Source organism: Akebia trifoliata, chromosome 15 (assembly GCF_017979445.1).
Source record: "Akebia trifoliata isolate Shusen 1 chromosome 15, ASM1797944v1, whole genome shotgun sequence".
Taxonomy (NCBI): domain Eukaryota; kingdom Viridiplantae; phylum Streptophyta; class Magnoliopsida; order Ranunculales; family Lardizabalaceae; genus Akebia; species Akebia trifoliata.
The window spans coordinates 20,770,693-20,793,691 of NC_141389.1; the positions used below are offsets into that span (position 1 = coordinate 20,770,693).

The 22,999-nt window shown below is 33.3% G+C and overlaps 1 protein-coding gene across 50 annotated transcripts; it reads left to right on the forward strand.

The window, feature by feature from the left end:
* Positions 1 to 444: 444 nt before the first annotated feature.
* LOC147384567 (uncharacterized) lies at positions 445 to 13,440 on the forward strand. Of its 50 annotated transcripts, none has more exons than XR_015172931.1 (16): positions 445 to 1,066; positions 5,261 to 5,440; positions 5,621 to 5,743; positions 5,836 to 5,918; positions 7,013 to 7,151; positions 7,262 to 7,321; positions 7,635 to 7,733; positions 9,004 to 9,075; positions 9,591 to 9,690; positions 10,635 to 10,701; positions 11,008 to 11,147; positions 11,845 to 11,943; positions 12,226 to 12,273; positions 12,346 to 12,384; positions 12,475 to 12,536; positions 13,069 to 13,440. XR_015172931.1 is itself a non-coding variant. In XM_086426311.1 (16 exons), the coding sequence occupies exons 9-15, from the start codon at positions 9,658 to 9,660 to the stop codon at positions 12,650 to 12,652; spliced, it is 462 nt and encodes a 153-aa protein (XP_086282437.1). In that variant the 5' UTR covers positions 445 to 1,066; positions 5,253 to 5,440; positions 5,621 to 5,743; positions 5,836 to 5,918; positions 7,013 to 7,151; positions 7,262 to 7,321; positions 7,635 to 7,733; positions 9,004 to 9,075; positions 9,591 to 9,657; the 3' UTR covers positions 12,653 to 12,664; positions 13,069 to 13,440. The 50 variants fall into 50 exon arrangements, 21 of the variants coding, with proteins under 21 accessions (XP_086282437.1, XP_086282436.1, XP_086282439.1 ...); XR_015172918.1 differs by lacking the exon at positions 9,591 to 9,690 and adding an exon at positions 11,255 to 11,295 and having other exon boundaries at positions 10,570 to 10,701; positions 11,004 to 11,147; XR_015172921.1 differs by lacking the exon at positions 9,591 to 9,690 and adding an exon at positions 11,255 to 11,295 and having other exon boundaries at positions 10,570 to 10,701.
* Positions 13,441 to 22,999: the final 9,559 nt, after the last annotated feature.

Below are 22,999 nucleotides of genomic sequence, written 5' to 3' on the forward strand. Positions count from 1 at the left end.
GGTGCTGAACATTTCCCATATATATATATTTAGTGTAATTATATATTTATTAAGGTATTCTGATCATTTTTGATGCAATCTGGGTGCATTATCAACATTAAGGGTATTATGGTCATTTTATCAGAATTCAATAATAAAAAGCAGTCAAACGAACATCAATTTCTGGCTTCTGTGCTTCTGTAGCGAACAAGCTTCTGTTGGATATGGCTTTTCAGGCTTTGGGCTTCTACTTCTTTCAGAAGCCGACTTCTACTTCTTCTAGAAGCTAGCTTTTGTAAAGAATAGACTCTCAATTTCTTATCTATCTCTCTCTTTCACACGTGCGCTCACACACACACACACACACACACACACACACACACACACACACACTATAAAAACACCGATTTTTAGAGGCATTTTTTCTAGGTGGTTTTGTGAAGCGCCACCAACTTAGTAGAATCATGGGCGATTTTAGCGGAAGTGCCTCCCTAGACACCAAATCAGTGACGATTCGTAGAAACGCCTCAAATGATATGTAGAAATGCCTCAAACAATGAGAAGCCATCAAATTTTTTTGATAAAAAGCCTCCAAAGAGACGCAAAGGGGGAGATTTTCGCCAATTCGTTGTCAACTTTGGCACCAATTTGTATCTATATTTCACGATTTGATTTTTGGTCGAGATTTTCTCGCGACAACCCTAAAACCCTCAATCTCTTTTTCTTTCTCCTTCAATTCTCACAGTTTGGGTTTGGTTTTTGGGCAAGATTTTCTCACAGCAATCCTAAAACTCTCGATCTCCCTTTCTTCCTCATTCGATTCAAACTATCAAAATCCCCAATCAAATCTTCTCAGTTTCTTTGATTTTGATTCATCTATTTGAGCTCCTCTGGTTTTGAATCCCAATTTAGAACCAATTGAAGAGTTTTTATTTATTTATTTTTTTTTTACAGAGAAATGGGAAGTAAATGGTGGAAACCGAAGGTCGCTCTCAGTTTTAATCTCAGTAGTTCTAAAACTTTAGAGGTGTCGTCTCCATTTGTAGATATCGCTTCTTACTCTACTCCACTTCCTCGATCCTCAAAGGTTTTTTTTTTCTTTCTTTCTTTCCCTTACGTTTTAAATTTTGGGTTCTGTTTCTTTGTTTATAATTCCATTCGATTTTCAATTTTTTTTTTTTCAGAATTTATTGGTAGATCTTTCTAATAGTTTTTTAGTTTTCAGTGAACTAAAAGTATCTCCAATGTTCACATATTAGAGATTGCAATGAGATCCTTTTTTTATTCTTTCTTAATTTGTGTTTCAATGATTTTGTGGGTAAATTTGTATTTGATTTTCTAGAATTTTAGTTTTTTATCCTCTATTAATAATATAAAATTGTAAATAAAATGCCGAGGGACTTTTTTAAACTATTTCTATTGAAATTATATGTATTTCTTTCTTCCATTTCGTCTTTTAATGCAACGTTTCTTGACTAGTCTGGCAATCTTTGTGGGTAAATTTGTATTTTACATTCTGGAATTTTATTTCTTATCCTTTTTTGTATTAAATAAATTTGTATTTTACATTCTGGACATTATTTTATCGAATCAGTGTTTGATTCTCCTTTTTTCCTCTCACACTCTTTGATTTCTCTTTAAATCTTCAAACAACATTAAAGATTACAAGTATTTTTCGGATCCTCGTTGATTTTTCCCTTGTTTTGTTTCTAGGATTTTCAGTTTTAATTATGGATTGGATGTTTTAGTGGTTTGATTATAATATTTGTTTGAACTAGAGCAAATGTGCAACTAAAATCCTTCATTTTATGTGTGTGTGTGTGTGGATTACTCTTTTATGTTCAAACACAAACACCAATCTATTCATTGGGTGATATTCTTGCTCTGAATAATCTTGAATGTTTATTTTCTAAGCCATTTGGACCACAATTGATTCATGGTTATAGTTTGTGTTCGTCGTGTGTGTGCTAAATGCAATCCGAGCTACTCTTGAATATCTATGCATTTGATAATATGTCACTAAAATCTGATTTACCCAACCCTAGACATCAGCATAGAGGAACAATATTTACTAGTAGACTATAAATCAAAATTTACATGGGGGCTGGAGAATGAACAATCTCTGTATCTTTACTAATAAAATTACTAGTTTCTGAAGTGAATCCATCTACATAGTCGAGGACTTCTTTAGAACACTGAAAACATCTCTAACTTTTCAGAAGTTAGCATTACTTAATTTTTTATAATAAATTTTAACTCAATGATTACTTAAACAATTTGTGATTGGTTGGTCAATTGGAATCTGATTCATGAACCCAACCCAATTTTGATAGAACTCCTTATAAATCAATAATTTTCCACTAGTTTCTTTATCGCGTCACCAACATATACAAACCTTCCTATAGAAATTGAGGGGGTTTATGTCATATACTCCACTCAAATATGAATCTGGAATAACTTATTCATTTAATGAAGATGGTGTGTTTTAATGCATGGATGATTAGACTATGATTACCTTTCATCCTCTAAGCCTTAATCTTTCTCTTTTTCGTATAATTCTCTTATGCACGTACGCTTAGGTTCTTTAATTCATCGATTAGGCCTTGCCACTTGGATTTGCTTTTATGCTTAACAATGATGTAATAGGGGATGACTAAAAGGCCAAGCATGGTTATAATTTCTTATGATTTCTCTGACCTCACTTTAGATAACTGTAGGTAGGATCCTCTTGTGATAATGATTTTGGGAATTGTGAACGTTGTCTTATTTCTTGAAGACTTAAACTGCGTCCTTCTTATAGATATGAGAATGTTCACTTTTGAACCTCAATGCTACGTGGTTTGGAGTCGCCACCATTCTTTTTTGTAAATGGGTGTGAATGGACACCCGAATCGATTCTTTTAAAAATCATTTTTTATGGCATTGTAGTGACTCTCAATCATGGAAAAGACATGATCTACCTAAGATCTAAGTAAGAGGATTCGGTTAGAGAATGGGGAAGGTGTTAGGCACCCCATTCTCTCCACATATGATGGTTACCTTTAGATTTAGCCATTTTTTAAAGATTAACATAACAAGTAAAATGCATGAGATGCATGAAGTGGGTGGGTGCACATAGTGTGTATGTACCCTTTTGAAAGAGGATTTAATGTTTGTGTAGATATGAGGAATATCTTATAGGAGAGGATATCTCATAAAGTCATCACCTTTTTACATGAATTAGAATGTTGGTTTAGGATTTTAGAAAAGTTCCATGAATGGAGTTCTCTTTAGATCCACAACCTCAATGCATACATGCTTAGCTAAAAACTTAGTGTTTTAGTCCCATCAAGAAAGTTACACAATTCTTCATCATAGCCAAACATGTGTGATGTGTGTGCATAGTGTACATTATGATGCAGGATATGAGAATGGGTTAAAAAAGGCTTCAACTTCCATCATTTCAACCAAACCGCCTCAAGCATTTCATGCCCAAGGTTGAGGTTCAATCTACTCAGGATGAAGGAGAGTTCTCCATCACATCCTAAAGGTTTCTAAAAAGAAAAATAGAAGGATAGAAGAAGAATATGCAAGTAAAAATAAAAATAAATAAACAACTATTATCCCACCTTGTCCCCTTGGAAGTCTTGAATGAATCTTGAGCTTGAGAAATGAATTTGAGAGTTGAAGGATGTAGTTGAGGGTTGAAAAAGTTGAAGGTTGAAGATGAGAGATGAGAGATGAGTAGAGATTTTGGTAGAGTTTTAGGTTGAGAGATGGGGGCTTGAGAGCATGAATTGTTCTTAGAAAATGAGGGTATTTATAGAGTTTTTGGAGAACTTTTGGGGATAAAGTGGTCCAACCCTAAAAATAAAGAGAATGGACACAAAGTTTAGGTTATTTCTTTTTAAAATTTTCAATTGTATGAGGGCAAAGATGACATTTGTGAAGAAACCCTAAAAACATTCTTTGATCTTTGGTTTTTTGATAAATAGAGGTGAGAGAACCAAAGTACTTTTGGGAGGGTGAATAAGGGAGTAACATATGTAAAGGTGGAGTGGTAGGTAAAAAATAGATTTTGATTCATTTGTAAATAACAAATAAAACAAGGGTGGAAGTATAATTTTTGAAATGGACCAATGAGAGAACAAAAGTACTTTTGGGAGGGTGAATGGGAGCATGACATGTGTAAAGGTGAAGTGGTAGGTGAAAAGTAGATCTTGGTTCATTTGTAAATAACAAATAAAGCAAGGGTGGAAGTATAATTTTGAAATGGACCAATGGGAGAACTCCATGTATGTACTTGAAGATTCCCACCTTTTGAGGGCATAATGGAAAGTTCTCTCACTTTTATGGGTTATTACCAAAGATCAAATAACCTTTTTGATTTGACTAGACCTTTTGAGAAGGGCATTATTGAGTTTTTACAAAAGAAAAGTTGACCTTCTAATTAGATGATGCATTGGGTATTGGGTGCTTATGAGGTATCAACATGTGTCATCTTGTGAAGGGGTGAGAGAATGGACTTGGAGTGGGCTTGGTGTTGGGCTTGGGTTTGGGTTAAGATATAAACTTGGGTTTGGACTTAGAATGGATTTGACTTTGGATTTAGAATATGGACTTGGGTTTTGGACTTGTGTTAGGTTGGAGGAGGAAATGGACTTTGGTTATGGTATGGGTGATGGAGCGGTGAACGGAGAATGGTTACGGGTTAGGGACAAGGTTGAGCATGCAAACTATATGACATGATGTGTGTATGCATGTATGCATGAATAATGATGCCAAGTGGCAATGTGGGTCCGTCAAAGAGCTTGAATTCTAAATCAGAATCAATTCAAGAAAATTTGGATCTTCCTAACGGGTTCGTGCAAATTGGGGTGTCTACACTTCCATTTGTTATAGTTTCTCATCTTCTCATAGCAATGCAATGGTTTTACTTATCAAAAAAAAAAAAAAACAATGCAATGGTTTTATTGCGTGAATTGAAATTGCTTTTTTGAACTCTTAATTCTATTATTTTACAATTAGTTTTGCTTAGTGCATAGGCCTACATAGTGTTGAATACCTTTCTTCATTTTTTTTTCTATTTGATTTCTTATGGTAATGGAATATAGTAGTATTTTAATATCCATATTTGTGAACGATATTTTCATTTCCTTAATTTTAGTCAACAGAAATCACTCAAGGTGAAGTTGATATTTTCTTTTAATGATTCTATCATAATAACACCATGTTTTTTGTACTAACATCCTCTATCTAACCTTTATTAACATTTTGGGTTTCTTGATCTTGAGGTTTTCAGGATGTAGTCACTGAGCATGAATTTGAGAAGAGACTTTTGGCTGATATTATTCCACCAAATGACATTGGAGTTATTTTTGACAACATTGGAGCCTTAGAAAATGTAAAAGACACATTGAAGGAATTGGTGATGCTTCCTCTACAAAGGATAGAACTGTTTTGCAAAGGACAGCTGACAAAGGTCTAATTTTTTTTTTACCCTTTCCCGAGTGAATTGCATGATACGGTGGAATCTGGTCGTCCAAAATATTCATGGAATTGAAGTAGTTCTTCTCGTTAATTTTTTATTAATTTATTTTAAATTTATAATAATTATTATTATTATTAGTTTTTAATAGTCAAATGATGTCCTCTTATCTAGCCTTGCAAGGGAATACTGCTCTTTGGTCCTCATGGTAGAGGGAAAACCATGCTTGCAAAAGCTGTTGCAACTGAGGCAGTTGCAAACTTTATCAACATATCAATGCCAAGCATTACTTCGAAGGTATTGCTACACATATAAGTGGTAACTGTTTCAATATTATTCTCTTGTGAGATTCATCTTGAATCTAACATAGGACCTCATGTTGGTTACAGTGGTTTGGTGAGGGAGAAAAGTATGTCAAACTGGTTTCTCACTAGCAAGTAAAATTGCTCCTAGAATTGTTTTTGTTGATGAGGTTAGTTGAAAATAGTGACACCTTCATTTTCTTCTTTACCTAGATGGCTTTTAAGCATACATATATTTGTTAGAGTCGTGTTGAATTGTAAAATAGTGTTGTTTAGGATCCACATTGAATTGAGAGTAACATCATTGGATCATAGATTCAAAAAGATGTTTGTTTACTAATTTAAAAAAAAATATGACATGTTGTAATAGCTAAAAAATTGCAGGAATATCCTATAAATTAAAATGTATTATAGAAGTCTAATTATTCCACAAAGTACGATATCCATAAGTACATGCTACACTCGTAGACCGTGATCACAATGAATCAATCATTACATAGATGCACAAACACAACAAATAAGTTGCCAACACCAAAAATTAGGAAGAAGGCATATTTATTAGTAGAAAGAATCATTACCACCTTTCTAAGTGAACACTACAAGAACCAAGATTTTTCCCAAAGGATGTGCATTGCGCACCTTGGGATATGCTTGAAAAGGAACACGTGCATTACTCCCTAAAGTGCATAAACGAAGGTCTTTTATCCCAAGAATCAGAATCAAAATCAAATGCCATGAAATATTTCATCAAATTAAACAAGTTTTCGTCTCTTATCAATGGTCTTCATTCTCAATATTTTAGATTATGTGCATTGACATGCATTTATTGTCATTCCATAGCTAAAAGTATTCTGAGGTAGAATTTGAAATCATATGCATTAAGGTTTGGTTTGAGTTGTAGTGTTTAATATCACTGCTTCCATATTTCTTTCTAAATTAATTAATCATTTATTATTCATACTTTACCTTTCGTGGTAGTATTAATTCTTTCTATGGCCAATTTCCTAGTGTAGTACATTTCTAGTTATCTTTGTTTCCGTGGGTTCTTTGCTAAGTTGACAACATTTTGAGATGACATGAAAATCCAAAAGAACATGAAGCCATGCGTAAAATGAAAAAAGAGTTCATGGTAAATTGGGATGGCTTGCGTACAAAGGATAAAGAATGTGTATTGGTACTTAGATATTACAAGATTTCTATTATAATTTCACTTTTAAGTGCCCTTCATAATGAAAATTTCTCATTTAATTGCTTATCCTTGTAGGTTGATAGCAAATTTGCCAGATGTCCAAAATAGAGAAAAAATTCTAAGAGTCATATTGGCCAAAGAAGAGATGGCACCTGATGTTGACTTGGAAGCAATTGCAAACATGACTGATGGATATTCCGGAAGTGACTTAAAGGTTACATAATTTTAGTTCAATCCAATCAGCAATTCCAATGTTGGAATCTTTTTTTAATTTGGCATGCTTTGCTGCACGTATTGAGTTTTTAATTTATCTTTCTGTTTCAGAATCTTTGTGTTACTGCGGCACACTGTCCCATAAGAGAAATTCTGGAAAAGGAAAAGAAGGTAAGTATCGTGTCGTCAGTCTTAGAGAAAGTCTCTAGTTTGTGCTCCCATTCTGAATTATGTGGACAACTATTATGTTTTGTTTTTTCTTTAGCAATGCCTACATCAATACTTCAGTTTGAATGTTGGCATGATTTATTGGGGTTTTGTACCAAATATATGTTTATATGCATTTGCGTTTGATTCAATTGAATTTGTTAGCATCATTAATTCAATATTCTTTGCTGGTGTTGATTGAAAATATCGATATTGTTTGTTGATGCCTTTAATGCCTATCTGACAATCTGAAATTTATGTTGGTCCAACTTTCAAGAGAAAAGTTTGGCATTAGCAGAGAACAGATCGTTACCTCCTTTGCATGGCTGTGCGGGCATCCGTTCTCTAGGCATGGAGGTTTTTTATATGCACATGAGTAGGCATCATCTTATGCTTCTCCAAAAGCAAAATTGCGGATGTGAATTGCTTTTTGCCTCTTTGAGTTTATCGACTCCTTCCAATTCAGGAGATTTCTATATACTTTGGTTTTTTTGTCTACTTGGATTCAGCGTATTCTTTTGACAATTAAACCAATGAAGTAGTAACACATGTCATGATACATGTTCACGATATGATTCAGCCTAATTACCTTAAAGATAATTTTTGTGACAAAATAAAGGGGCATACGGTTTTATTGTTTTTGTTGTTGGTGGTTAGTGACTTGATGTATGTAACATTAGCTTTATTTATTTTTAACCTTGGGTGATAACTGCACTCATGTTGTTTCATGAAAGTCTCTTGCTGTGCAACCCATCGAGGTGGGTGCTGGAATTTATGGTAACATGGTATGGGTTGAGAACATAAATAAAAGCACAACTATGAAAAAAATCTAACAAATGTGATCATGGGGGATGGGAAGTAATTTTATTCGTTTTACTTCAAATAACCTTGATAATAATAAAGAATATATATATAAATGTGAAAGCATTATGGCCTTCACCTAAAACATCTCCTTTTAAAATTCCCTTGGGATCAAGGCGTACGTGGCATGTGTTGAAGTGAGGGAGGAGGGTTTCAATCCTAAAACATCTCCTTTTAAAATTCCCTTGGGATCATGGCGTACATGGCATGTGTTGAGGTGTGGGAGAAGGGTTTCAATCATCCACCCTTGGTGCATTGCACATGCCAACACCTACCAGTAATTATTAAAAGTTGAATAATGCTGAAGTGACTTCAAATATTGATTTCATATTGCACTTTGCTGACTAGGAGGTGTTTGTGAACTATAAATGCTTTCCATCGAGATATGAGTGAAAGGCATCTATGGCTCTGGTTGGCAAGGTTGTGCAAGGGCTTAGCCCAAGTCCAAGCTAGATTTTGATCGAGCTATTAATCAGAAATTAATAGAACATATATTGTATCTTAGTTTTGAAGCATCGATTGAATGATACATAGTGATACATTTTTGCTCCCTTTTAATGGTGGAGATGGTTTGTGTTCCACATATTATATTATGTAATATTATAATTATCTTTATTTATTCAATCTGGAAAATTTACTGATACCTAATAAGCCATGCATGATGGGCATCAACGAAGCTGGAAGAGGACCTATTTTAGGTAATAGTTAGGTATTAACAGAGCAAGATCCAATCTTTAATAGTTAGGTATGTATGTTTGTGTTTCTGATTTTTTCACTTGTTTCAGGTCCCATGGTTTATGGATGCTTGTATTGCTCTCTCTCCTATCAGACCACTATTTCTTCCTTGAAATTTGCAGGTAAAAGGGCTTCATTTTTTTCTTTCTTTCACTCCTTCTACTTTGATTCGATATGCGTATTGTGCATTTAGTGATTTTATCTATCTTATAAACATGGCTTATCGATTCAGTGGAATGCATTTTAAATTCTTGAACTTTTTATGATTCATATGATAGGTTGGATTGAAATTAGAAAATTATTGGGTGATATTGTTAGATCTTGCTTTTATTTATGTTTTTCTGATAACATTACCTCTTTATCTGCACTCATGTTGTTTCATGAAAGTCTCTTGCTGTGCAACCCTTCGAGGTGGGTGCGGGAATTTATGGTAACATGGTATGGGTTGAGAACAATTGTAAAATTGTTTCTTTTAGTATGTCAGATTTAGCAAATTTGTTCCCAACTCCCTTCTTGTTTATATTTCTTTTCATTTATGGGATTTCTTTCCATGTACATTTCTGTTGTTTCAATTACTCTTTAGAACTCAGGGTCAAATGTTTATACGATCTAATCTGCTCTTCACACGTCTTTTTAGAAAATCAAATGTGCTGTATAAATATTGCAACTCACTCAAGAAGGAAATTTGATCTTACGAGACGTCGATGGTATTTTTGTTTGGTCTACAAACACAACTGGTAAATCTGTTATAGGCCTAAACATGAATGAAATAGGAAATCTCGTGCTCTTCGATAGAAACAATGGTACTGTAATATCATTGTTTACCCTCAAATCATTGCTACAAGACTACACTATAGTCAAAATATTAGTTGCTGCACCTGCACCCTCATCCTTCCTTATGTGTTGCTGCAATGTTGCTGCCAGCACACACATTAAAGCTTACTTCAAGGTTTTTGCCTTGGAGGATTAGTTTGACAGAAGAGAGAGGACCCTTCCATGACAGTTGAGCAACAAGAGACCTTTTGTTTTTCTTGTTTTTTGGAGAAATTTCAAGTTGGGAATAGGGGAAAGAGTGTTGGAATGGTTAAGGAGATTGGAATGGTTCACACCATTTTTAGTTGCTCTCTCAAATCTTCCCCAAAACCCAATATCTTAATAATGAAAAAATCCCAGAGTTCTTGATGTTGGATCCAATTAGTTTTGAGTTGACTAAACTTTAATCGAATCGTATTTGGTTCAAAAATTCACTAATCCGATCAGATCTGTAACATATGGCAAAAATTTCAGATTGGTATTGATCAATGTCAACTCTAACCTAACGGAGTACAATTGGTAATAGATGATACACAACTAGTATATTAAAGAACTTACATTTTCTAGTATATTAAATTGTGCAAGTATCATTCCTTTACCATGATCCATAACTCTAAGATTCATCTCAAAGGCCACATTCTTGGGGCCCACTAAGATATAAAAGGCCACATTTTTTTATGCCTATTTGTAGCCATTGATATAAGTATTATTTATTACTGATTTCTAACCATTGGATTTAGACAATTGTTTTACAGAAAAAGCATAAGACATGATCTGTTCTTGAATGACACGTTTCAATGCAGGGCCGGATGTTGACATTCATATCAAAACCAGGCTAACACTTTAATTTCTTCTTTGGGAAGTGCAGGTGATAATGTCAAACCACCATCAAAGCAGAGAACAAGGTCAGTTTGGATCAGCCCATGACATGAAAAGTAACTTCTTACAAGCATGCTTAATGTAATGTAATATAATTGCACTGGAGACAATCAGACAATCACATATTTTATATTAGAAGATTTTTGTTAGTGTTGAGAATGATTTTACCTTCTTTCTTTCTCCTTATTTTTCAAATAATGCACCTGATCACCAAACCCAAGAAAAGCATAGATGAAGCTATTGATACGATGACGATTATCACCGCTGCTCTTTTTTTCTTAGTGATTTCTGAACATAGTGATGATTCCTTTGATTTGCAAATGATTTATCCTTTTTTTTTTTCTTTCTGAAAACTGAGGAAGCAGAACAGAAGAGACTTGCCTACGAGTATTCACGAAGGGAAGAACAAAGGATACGAAGAGAACTTGAAGACGCACAAGCTTTACTCCAGGAAGCCGAAAAACGCAATAAAAAGAAAGGAAATAAGCCCATCATAGAGGGAGTAAGCATAATTTTAGTGTCATCCATTTGTTTTGAAGATTGTATTTTTCTTCAAAGGTGCAATTGTTATGGCTTTTTTCGATAATTTTAGGAAAATTGTCTTTGCAGGATTAAGTCACCAAGCAGAAATTAATTGAGTTGTTATGGGAGTAAGTGAATATGATACATTAGCTAAATGTTTATATCAATGGATAAAAGTCTAAGAGCTGAAAGTTTAGAAAATTCTTGTTGATGCATGAATCGGTTAAGTTTTTTAGTAAGATCATGTCAAATTGTTTGCAGGAACAAAAACTAAACCAATTACCCGAGGTGACTTAGTTTGAATTTACTTACTCCCATAGTTTTTTAGTAGAAAATAATATGTTATGTATGCTTTCCCTTTCTATATTCGATTGGCATATGTTGTTCTACCACACACATTAGAAGGAATTCATGTTGTTTTGTCCCACATTGCTGGAATTCTGGAAAGTAAAAATAAATAAAAATTCTTTTAAGTGCTTCATGTATGTCTAACTACTAACAATGAGGGCCTCATATAGATTTCTTTCCAACAATTAGGGTTTTTTATATTTCTTGATTATTCTGCTAGGAAAAATGTGCATGGATCTCACTAGGTGTTTATATTGTTTTTATTGGTTCTACTTACTTAGTTGCTAAGAACTCAACAAATTCTGATTATATATTCCATCTGATTACAGTTGAAATCAATCCTTCAGAATTCTTTGCAAGAAGTGACAAACTCATTTCCACAGTCAACATCCACACCTACCGACTTGTCTACAATTGGAAATGATGTGGTATATTTTTCTTATCAAGCTTCTTTGATGATTTACTTGGATGAATGAAGCTATAGATTAATTTCTTGACAAGTGTATTTGACTCAAAGGTTATTAAACACAACTTGAGAATTCATATATTTATTTTGCAAATTATCTAAGAAATACGATGGGTTAATTCACCATAATTAAACAGTTTAACCGATTTTGTTATGCTCTTGCATGAGACCTGTAAATGTTTTCTTTGGAATGCTTCTCTTTATATCTCTTTCTGCTTGTCTTAGAAAGTTTTTTTTATATCAGTTTTTGATGAAAAAAGTTGTCAACGTGAAGTCTTCGATTTTTACTTAGGTCTTTCTATTTTCTTTATTCTTTGCTTTTTCTATCAAATCTACGGTTCTAATTCTTTTGGTATGTTTGTAGAGCAAAACTGTAGGTTCAGCAGGGGCCTCATTTGCTCAGGTATCCTTTGCTGCATCATTTTAGTGATGGGATGTATCTATTTCTAATTTCATAATTCTTTATTAAAAATTTGTACCTATATTTGAATAGCCTGCGATGACTACACCAACTTCTATTCCTACTCCGGCACCTATAGTCCCTCCCCAAGCGCCGTAAGTTGATCCTATATGCTTCTTGGTAATATTATTTGAATTTGTTGACTTCAATCTGTATGTTCTTACGGAATCTCATCCTATATGGCCCCAGTGAGCACTACATCTGCTTCTGATGGAGCAAATGAGTATGGTTTCCATCTCAAATTAGCAGTTTATGCATTTTTCAGTACTTTCTTGCAAAACGAAAATTCTTCATAGAACTAGGTTTTGTGATAATCTAATTTTGTAGTCTTTAATTTGTAAACTTAATGGATATGGATTCTTTGGTTGCAACCCAAAGAGTCTTTAATTTGTACATAGAGTTTTACAAGGTTGGCTTTTGTAAATTTACAGTGGGAGGTTTAGCAGTTTATGCATTTTTTAGTACTTTCTTGCAAAACGAAAATTCTTCATAGAACTAGGTTTTGTGATATTCTAATTTTGTAGTCTTTAATTTGTAAACTTAATGGATATGGATTCTTTGGTTGCAACCCAAAGAGTCTTTAATTTGTACATAGAGTTTACAAGGTTGGCTTTTGTAAATTTACAGTGGGAGGTGAGGTGGGGTTGGGCTGACTTTTGTATGATGATTTAGTTGTTGAGGCTTCTCTTCAAACTGGTGCTTCTGGTCTTAGGTATTGTTTCACTATGATATTGGTGACCATATGGTCTTGGTTATTGATGTAACCATCCAATCTATTGCAAGCTTCACTTCCATTCAATAATTTGTAGTATGGGTCCCAAATCATTTAATTTGTTAATTGAGCATTATTGGCCTCAATAGAAGATTCTTCTGCTTCTATTTATCCTAATGTGGAGTTGCTATCTTTGTATTTTTTTCCCCATCTTTCTTTGATCTTGCAAATAAAAACTATTTTTAATTTCATGTAAATATACTGGAAGTATATCTTTAAACATTGATGGAAAGTTCGTATTTGTGTAAGTTGATTTTTTGTACCATTTAATTACAATTTATTTATTTGTTTAATAATGTTATTGTTATCTATAATAAAATAATATTATTGTCATCAAACGTGTATGACAGAACTTAGGTCTATCATCTTTGAGGAATCCTAAACATGTTTGGTAAAATATTCATTTACAGGTTGTGGCATATTTTTATAAACATGTAATAAGTGAAATTTGGAGTGCCAATTGCAGCTCTTTTTCTTTATATAATTGCATAATTTATTTTGGAATGAATATTTTATTAAATTTTTATTACAACATTAGAGGTGATTTTGAACTGCCTCTAATGTTGTTTTTTTTAAAACTAAATTTATTATTAAGAGCGGTTTTTAAACTGCCTCTAAAGTATAAGAACCGCCCTTAAATCATAGTCTTTAGAGGTGGTTTTAAAACTGCCCTTAAATCATTATTATTAGAGGCGGTTTTCAAATAGCCTCTAAAATATAATAACCGCCCTTAAATCATATTCTTTAGAGGCAGTTTTTAAACAATCATTAAATTATTATTATTAGAGGTAGTTTTCAAATAGCCTCTAAAAATATAAAAAACGCCCTTAAATCATTATTTAGAGGCGGTTTTAGAACTGCCCTTAGTAGGCCACTAAAAGGAATCAGCGACGCCACTATAGTGGGCGGTTTGACTAAACCGCCCTTAAATATATTGGAGGCAGTTTAAAACCACCTCTAAATACCTCATATTTTGTTGTGACACAGGTACACACTTTTTCACATTAGTTAGGGAATAAAGAAAAAAAAAACTTGCCTTACTTAGTGTTACCAATTTCAATGTGCACATTGAATTATAAATAGGAAATATTATAATATATCTCTTACAATGCTAAACAAGAATGGAGCAATCTCAAACCCGAGGCGTTGAAGTCCATATGTAACAAAGAAAGTATGAAACTAGCATTATGAAGTGCAGTATCAAGTAATAAATTTGGGCGAGTCCCAAGGTTGAGCACAAGGATTGGGAGAGGGATTTAAAACCTAAGGTTAGTACTAAAGTTAGAGATAGAGAGAAAGAGAAAGTTTAAAAAAAAAAACAACTAAATAATATGTATGGAGTGGTGAATGTAATGTACCTAAAATCAAGTAGTATGTTTTAAAAATATAGATAAAAAGAGTTAAAATGATTTAGGAAGAAATCGAGAGGTGGAGATCTAGAGCATTAAGATTTGGTCTATCCCTTCCTCTTTGTTCATTATGGAGGTCAATCAATGGGGAGTGTCTACTAATAAGTGTTTTCCCCTTCTTAGATATAACAATAAATCTCAAATATAAGTTAGATGTAGGTTGTCCTACAAGAAAAATGTATGGGAACCTAGTGTAAAAAAATAACTCAAAAAATTCTATTAATAAGAATACCGACAACACAGTGTACATGACATAATGTATGAAGGGAAAACATACAAATATATATATATATATATATACGAGGGAAACTATAAGAAATAAAATCTATAACGTAAACAAGCACTCCATAAGTCTCAAAGAAGAGACGGAATGACCTATTTTCTAAACCCTAGAAAGGGTCTTAGCCTAGCATGGTAAAACCAAGGCAAGACATGAAAAACAAAATAAAATAAAATAAAGTAAGGTGAAAAAAAAGAATCTCCCAAGCTCTAAGAATGAAATGAGACAAAGACAAATAATGAAAAATGGTGGAAGATCAATGATTTAAATAGAGAAAATGAAATGATAAAGTGGATGATGAGGTGACTAATAGATAAATGGGGAATAATGGTGATGTGGAAGGGTGTGGTTTCCAAGTAGTAAAAAAGAATCTCATCATTTTGGTGCAAATATGTAAGAGGAATTGAAAAAAATGGTAGTGAAAAACTCAATAAGGGAGGCATTGATTTTTGATGAATATGTGCATATGACCTAAGGATTGAAGAACCAATAAGAGAAGGTGTGAAATCCAAAGAAGAAATAGAGGATGGGGTCGTTAGGATGTGCATGCATGCTCAAGGCAATATCATTTCCAAATATCTCACCCACTTTGGATTTTGGAGTTGCACCATTCTTTTTGTAAAAAGAGTGTAAATGGTCACCTAAAAGTAGTTTTTGAAAAATCATTTTTTATTAGTGACTCTCGTACGGATAAGGTTCATTGGTCCACCCTAAATCTAGGTAAGGGGTACATATTAGGTAGTAGGGAAGGTGTTAGGCACCCTACTCCCTTCATCATTGGTGGTAACTTCGAATTCAGTCGATTTTGAAAAGAAAAGAAAAATAAAAAAAAAATTGACTTATGCCCTCAAATGCGAGGGACTTTGATTTTGGTTTAAACTGTCGAGTGCTTCCTTATTGAGAAATGGGTCCTTCTATGGTTCCAACCTTTTGTGGTGTGTGTACAAGTGTAGGGAGAATAGGAGAAATAAAAGAAGAGAAATAGAAGGGAAAGAAAGGGGATCATTTGTTTTTTTTTTCTAAAAACCCACATTGTTCTTAATTTGACATTCTTTGATCTTCAAAAGATGAGTCTTCTTTGACTTGTCTTGGTTTACGTGAGAATGAGTAGAGGGTTGAGAGTGAGTAGTGAGTTGAGAGTTGAGAGGGTTTTTGAGAAAGAGTTTAAGTATTTTTCTCTAGTAGTATTTTTGCATGGGAAGGGAGTTGTGTTCAGAATGAAGGGTTTTATAGGATTTTGAGGGTTATTTTTAGGGATAAGATAGGGTGAAATGATGAGAAAGGGTAAAAAGTGGTGAGGTTTGTAAGAGGGGTGTGTGTAAATTGAAAATGATAGAAGGGCATTTGTGAAAGGGGGTTTAAATGGGTTATTTGTTATCTAAATGGGTTATTTGTGTTCCAAATGAGTTGGATCCTTCAACCCATTTGGATTGAGTGTTAGGTGGGGGAATATAAGTAGTATTTAATTTAGAAAATGTGGGGTGTAAGAGGGTGGTTTGTTGATTGACTGTTAGGTGAGTTGAATGGAATTTGTTTTGGTTAGAAGAATAGGTTGTGTAAGGGATTAGGTGATTATGTTTCGAGAGGATGAAGGATGTGATGACATGTGTCCAAAAAGTATGGAGATGGAGTATTTATATGAGTTGATTGGAAAGAAAAAGTGTCTAGATGAGTTGAAGAGGTGTGGAGATGTGTTTGAAGAGAATGATGAGGGTAGGTTAGAGAAATGTGTGGGTAGACGATTTTTTAAAGAAAGGTGATAGGGGTAGGTAGTTGAATGAGGGAGATGAGTTGAGGTGGTGACATGTGTCCCACTTTGATGATTTTATATGATTGACTATGATCTTTGGGCTTGGGTTGAGAGTTGGGCTTGGGTTGAATGGTTAGGCTTGAGATAATGGTTAGGTAGTGGGTTGAGTAGGTATGGTAATGGGTTTTAAGTCCAATGGGCTTAGGGTGATGGGTTGAATAGGCATAGTAATGAGTTGAATTAAATTGGACTAGGGTTGGGATGGGTTAAGAAGTGATGATGGTGGTAAGAGGTCTTTGGTCCATGGGCCACGTGGGAAGGGTCTTAGGCCATTTATTGAAAGAAAGATATATTTTTTGGAGGTTTGGGTTTCGAGGCCCATTCTAATTTTTATGAATTTTGAGGTATTTTGCATGGAGGTCCCGTCAAATTTGGGTTTCTACACCATTCAAATCCGATATGCCTACATTCAAATTCGAATTAAAAAAAAAAATAAAAAAATAAAAAAATATTGATATCCAAATTTGAATTTGAAATCCGACATATGTTCAAAATTACTATCTTAATTCAAATTCAATTAAGTAATGAAATATTAGATAATATTCAATTCGAAATCGGATGAATATTCCAATGCTTTATTTTGTTACTAGAGATGTTTCAGAAATTCTGATGAGGTATCTCAAGCAAGCAAAACTTTCGAAATCACGCTATACTAGGAAAATATAATAAAAAAATATAGAAATCATCATTTTATTATAAAAAAATATCAAATTACCAAAATACCCATCACATCAAAACATTCCTAGAGCCTACACTATGCTTAGGAAAATCTTTCGAACACATAAAACAACAAATTAAAATCAAATAAACTGTTTCGCCAATTTTCACTAAATTCAACAAAATTATAAAAATACCCCTCATAAGGTCCACGACCACTTCACGCTAAAAACCCATAAATGACACAAACCAATACTCCCATTGAATTCCTTATGAAAAACTAATTTCAAAACATACCAAAACATCAAAAAATAACTTCAAAACGCAAAAACCCTTTTTGAGGGCAAAACGATAATTTTTCAATTTTAAAAATTTAAAATTTCAAAATTAATAATTAAAATATTAATGAATATAAAGTAAAATCTTAATAAATTAAATTTAAAATTTTAAACAAATAAAATCAATTAATTAAACCCACGAGCCAAATTTTAAGGTAAAGATATATAAATACTTTATTTACAATATAAATTATTTAGAAACTTGTACGTAAGAATGGAAATCCTAATTCAAAACCTTAATTAAACCCTAATTAATCTTATCTTAATGAGACTTAGTCAAATTAAAAAACTCTCAAAAAACTCTATAAATAGGAGTCTCCACAACCTAGTCTCGCAGGTCAAGAGAAATCCTAAAAAAGAGAGGTCAGAAATATCCCCTAGCCTTCCCAAAACCTTAAATTCGAAGCCCCAACTCCCAACTTAACACCCATACCCCAATTTTTGCTCAAAAACACCTAGGAACTCTCCAAAAACACCCAGAAACCCTCCAAAAAATACTTAAAAAATAGAAAATACTCAAATCTACGAGGATGATACCTCATCTTGGAGATCAGAAGAGAATCCAGTGATGAATAAAAAGTAGGAAAACTCACACGAGAACGTTCTCCATCAACTCTGAGGGATCCAATTGTCACAATCAACCAGGTAATTTTATTATTATTATTTATATTTAGGTCTATTTAGCAATGTAATTTTTTTGAGAAAAAGTATAGACCGGTGTTTGCCGACCGGGGTTGGTGCCTAACACCTTCTAACCCCGTAACATGATCCCCAGACCTGTTCTTTTTGTGGATTAATGTTTTTATCTATTTAGAGTCAATATTCGATTCCTAGATCATAATAATTAGGTGGTGACTCCCAAACCAAAAAAAAAAATGGATCTGCAACCTGCGAATCGAAGGCGCTTTCACCTGTGTAGAAAAAAGTCATTTAAAAAAAAAAAAAATTATCTTTAAGTCCTTTCATCACTAATATGCATTTAAAAAACCATCACCTTTAACATGTTTCAAAAACCTTTGATTTTCTTTTGAATATGAACCCTTTCATTTTCTCAAAATTTATTTGTTAAAAACCATTGGTTTTCATGGTGGTCGGATGATATTGAGAGAAAAATCAAGGGTTTCCATGATTTTTGGATGAGAATTAAGAGAAAAATGAAAGATTTTCATTGTGGTTGGAGGAGATTGAAAGAAAATCAAGGGTTATCTTGATAGCAGTTAGAGAGAGAGAGAGATAGAGAGAGATACCTAGAATGAAATGGTGGATAGGCGTCGCTTCACTGGAGTTTTCTCATGGTTGCTTCATTGGAGTTCTATCATGTTTGCTAGCTTCAACCTTAATGGAGACATAGACAAAGTCATGCAACAATGGAGAGAGGAGAGAGCATTCAAAGAGGGAAAAATACATTTTATCTCAACTTTTATAATATTATATATTAATAAAATTAGATATTTTTATTTTATTTTTGGATCGAATATTATCAAATTTGGTATATTAGTATTTGAATTCGAATCCGATAAGCATTTTGAATACCAAAATTTATCCGATAAGCATTTCCCAAAGTGGAAGATCTTGCCATATGATAGCTCCAAGATCAATGGGGTAGATGCATTCTCTTTATTTTGGAATATTATCAAATTTGGTATATTAGTATTTGAATTCGAATCCGATAAGCATTTTGAATACCAAAATTTATCCGATAAGCATTTCCCAAAGTGGAAGATCTTGCCATATGATAGCTCCAAGATCAATGGGGTAGATGCATTCTCTTTATTTTGATAGGAGTGGTAAACTCGAAGAATTGATCTAATGGTTCTTTATAACTTTTTAATAAGAGTGGGCTCAAAATCTAAAAGAGGTATTTAAGTTGGCTTAAGTTGCCCATTTAGCATTAAAAAAGTTTTTAGGTATGTGCCCCTAGTTCATCATAGAACCCTATAATCCATAGATAAACATCGAGATCTCCCCAAACAATTACTTACACTCTCAAATTGGCTCCATCACATGGTTTTTAAACTCGGTATCGCGTCTCGTCTCGTTCAGCTCCGATACCGAGTCGTCTCGGACGAGTTTTCCGATACGTTTGAGACGTCTCATGAGATAACTCGAAAATTTGTACATAAGATGTAAAACTCGGTCAAAAAAATCACTTTGTGAGTTGGTCTCGTTCAGCTCTGATACCGAGTTAACTCGGGCGATACGTCTCGGTCTCGGACGAGTTTAAAAACCATGCTCCATCATGCTCATAGTCTCTAATATTAAGTTCCATGATTGAGATTATCCTACAATTAAGAGCATTATCGTATAATAAGCTTAAAACAAAGAATGTTAGAACTATTAACATGATAATACTTATGATAATTATATGAAAATAAGCAACATTTAAGCATTATCACTCAGAAAGAATTCAAATCTTACTAAAGATTGTTGAGCCCACATGGATTACAACATTGGCAATTCAATGCATTACACTTCTAGATTGCATGTAAAAACTTAGATTAAATTTTTTTTTTTTTTTTTTTTTTTTGAGCTTGATCAAAGGTGTTGAAAATGAATGGCTACTTGTGGAAAATAATTATATTGTTAAATTAAAAATTATTTTTTAGTATTCTTAGAATGTCATCCTCTATAAGCCTGTAACATCAAATCAAGTTTTTCGATGTTAAGATGTGATAAGACCATTAGTAAGATTTGAAATCTTATTCCATAAGGAAAGTGTTTTTTTTTTTTTTTTGTTTTTCAGAATTGAAGAGATTTCTATTGAGTCAGGATCCGATAATGGTGTCTCGTTCGTGTTGTCTGTGTGGTGTGTTTTGATAAGAGTTTAAGACACATTGGATAATTAACCAAGCCATTTTTCTATATTGCACGCAACCTAGTGTTTTTGTTTTTCAATAAACAAGTGCCAATTAGGCACACCGTGTGTTGTTTTAGGAAAGAGACACTGTCCTGCTAAACTCAAAAAGAGGTAAGTTGTCTTACATTATAGTGCTTCCTTGTAGTAAACCTTAATAAATATAATCACCACATAGTTTTCAAATCAGGATCCGCTCAATTCCACACATATGCATTCCTTCCTTTCCTTGGACTCGCCATCACATTGTGTATGAGAGAGGGCCTTTGATTTCTTTTCTTTTCATTTTTTTTCTCATCATTTCAATTAAAGGGATATTGCCAGGCACGCATTTATATTGTGAACACATAAAATGCATTGCATAGATTAGTAATATTAGAATACTGAATGTTCCTAAAAATGGACAACTAATAAACTCCAAATTATTTTGATATATAAATACTTTATTTACAATATAAATTGTTTAGAAACTTGATTTTTTTTTTACAATTAAAACAATAATAATCATATAATCAAGTATGAAGATAGGGTGCATTTCAAGCACAACTTTACCGGAAACAAATTTATTTCTAAATAATTATATAATCAATTTATTTTTGGATCGTTTGATCAATTGTTGAAAATCAAGATCTCCTGCTAAAATTTGTAGGAATTAAAATTTGCATACAGGGTTTCTGCAATAGCATTCATTGCGATGAGTAAGGAACACATGCATGAGAGTGGATGACCCATGCCGTAGGAAAATAATTTTTTTAATACCCATTTATTTAGCATTTCAATTGTGCTATGACACCATAAGGCTTCATTGAATATTATCTTTGCCTCAATATCAAATGAACAATTTATAGGTAGATGATGTATACGCTCTTTATAATTTTAGTTATATTATTTTATTTTGTCTAACTTGAACTTTAAACAAAATATTTTGTAGTTGTGGGATCATCACATTCAACCAATAGTAAAGATGAATGATACAGTTTGGAGGAAATCGTCATGTGATGCAAATATTGAACGTGAAAAAGTGGAAATTCTCATTAATTTAGTATTTCAATTGAGTTTTAACATCATGCATTTACAATCATACATTATTTTCAGAGAAATTTTAATCTATAATGATTTTTTTATAAAAATGTTAAGTTGGTTGTATATAGCCCAAAGTGGCTATACTTTGTACATGTGGATCTATGACTTCCTCAAATGTAATCTTTAGAATATTTAAAGAGAGGTGTGCTTAAGAAAATAAATGTGTATTTATATTTATATATGAACATATTGAGACTAATTTTTTAATCCATTTATAGCAGTGAAATGAAAAATTAGAAGAATACACCAACTTCTCTTTGTGGGGTAAGGTATACTTCATTACTTAGATGTATTTTAAATGAAAATCTATGTATTTTAATGCACTTTAAAGAATTATAAAAATACACGTTGGAGTACTTTTATGATTTGTCTTATTTTATAGATTGACGGATATTGACAGTCAATGTTTCCAATTTCATGATTTTTATTTGTGCCATATCTTGAAAGTTTATTTTATTATATTGTTTTAGTTATTATTTTGGAGTATGAGTAATGAACACAATCTCGAGTATATTCTAATACTTCCACATCATTTTGTTCTTATAGAAGGTGTGAATGGAGGATAAGGTCTTAGGTGATGTCAAAGGAGTTGATCGTCACCAAAGGGAAGATGGTGGCTCTTCAAATCGAAAGGGGAAGCCCCCATCAAGAAGAAAGGTTCATTTCCAGAGAAAAAAAGAGAGCCAAATTGGGGTTTCAGCTACTTTTTTGTTGTTGCCTAGATTATTATTTATAGGAAAACACCTTTGACCTTAGTTTCTTGCTATAGGTTAATTAAGATGACTTAAATGCTCTTATGATTCATTTTACATCATCTAGGTAACCCACCTGCATGGTGTAGAGGTTGTGACGATCTCTACGACAGGCAATTCTTGGTGCAAATCATGGTGATACACAAGCAAATGAAATAAAAGATAGTCATTCGAGATGGCAAGAAAGACCAAAGTGATTGGGCTTGGTGACTACAAATCGAAGAAATTGTAAGTCAAAGAGGTGTTGGGGCCTGACAACTATAAGTCGAGGTGCTGAGGCCTAGCAATTATAGGTTGAGGCGTTGGGGCTTGGCAATTGTAAGTCAAAGAGGTACTAGCGTTGGGGCCTAGCAGCTATAAGTCGAGGAGGTGTTGAGACCTGACGATTGTAAGTCAAAGATGCACTGGGGCCTGACGAATATAAATCAAGGTGCTAGGGCCTGATGGTGAAGTCAAGGGTCCGAGCTTTTGAATCCAATCCTGTTTCATTAGGATACCTTCCCGTCTTCATCTCTATGAGATCGAGTGTTATGTAAGGTAACCATTGGAGGCCACACGATCAAATGATCATCTTCCACCTTCTCTCCCAATCCCTTTTTAGTT

Excerpts from the sequence above, each read along its gene's own strand:
- LOC147384567 (XM_086426311.1), top strand. The coding sequence starts at position 9,658 with ATGGTATTTTTGTTTGGTCTACAAACACAACTG. Across the intron at positions 11,148-11,844 it reads ATAAGCCCATCATAGAGGGA|TTGAAATCAATCCTTCAGAA; the intron begins GTAAGCATAATT and ends ATCTGATTACAG. Across the intron at positions 12,385-12,474 it reads CAGGGGCCTCATTTGCTCAG|CCTGCGATGACTACACCAAC; the intron begins GTATCCTTTGCT and ends ATATTTGAATAG.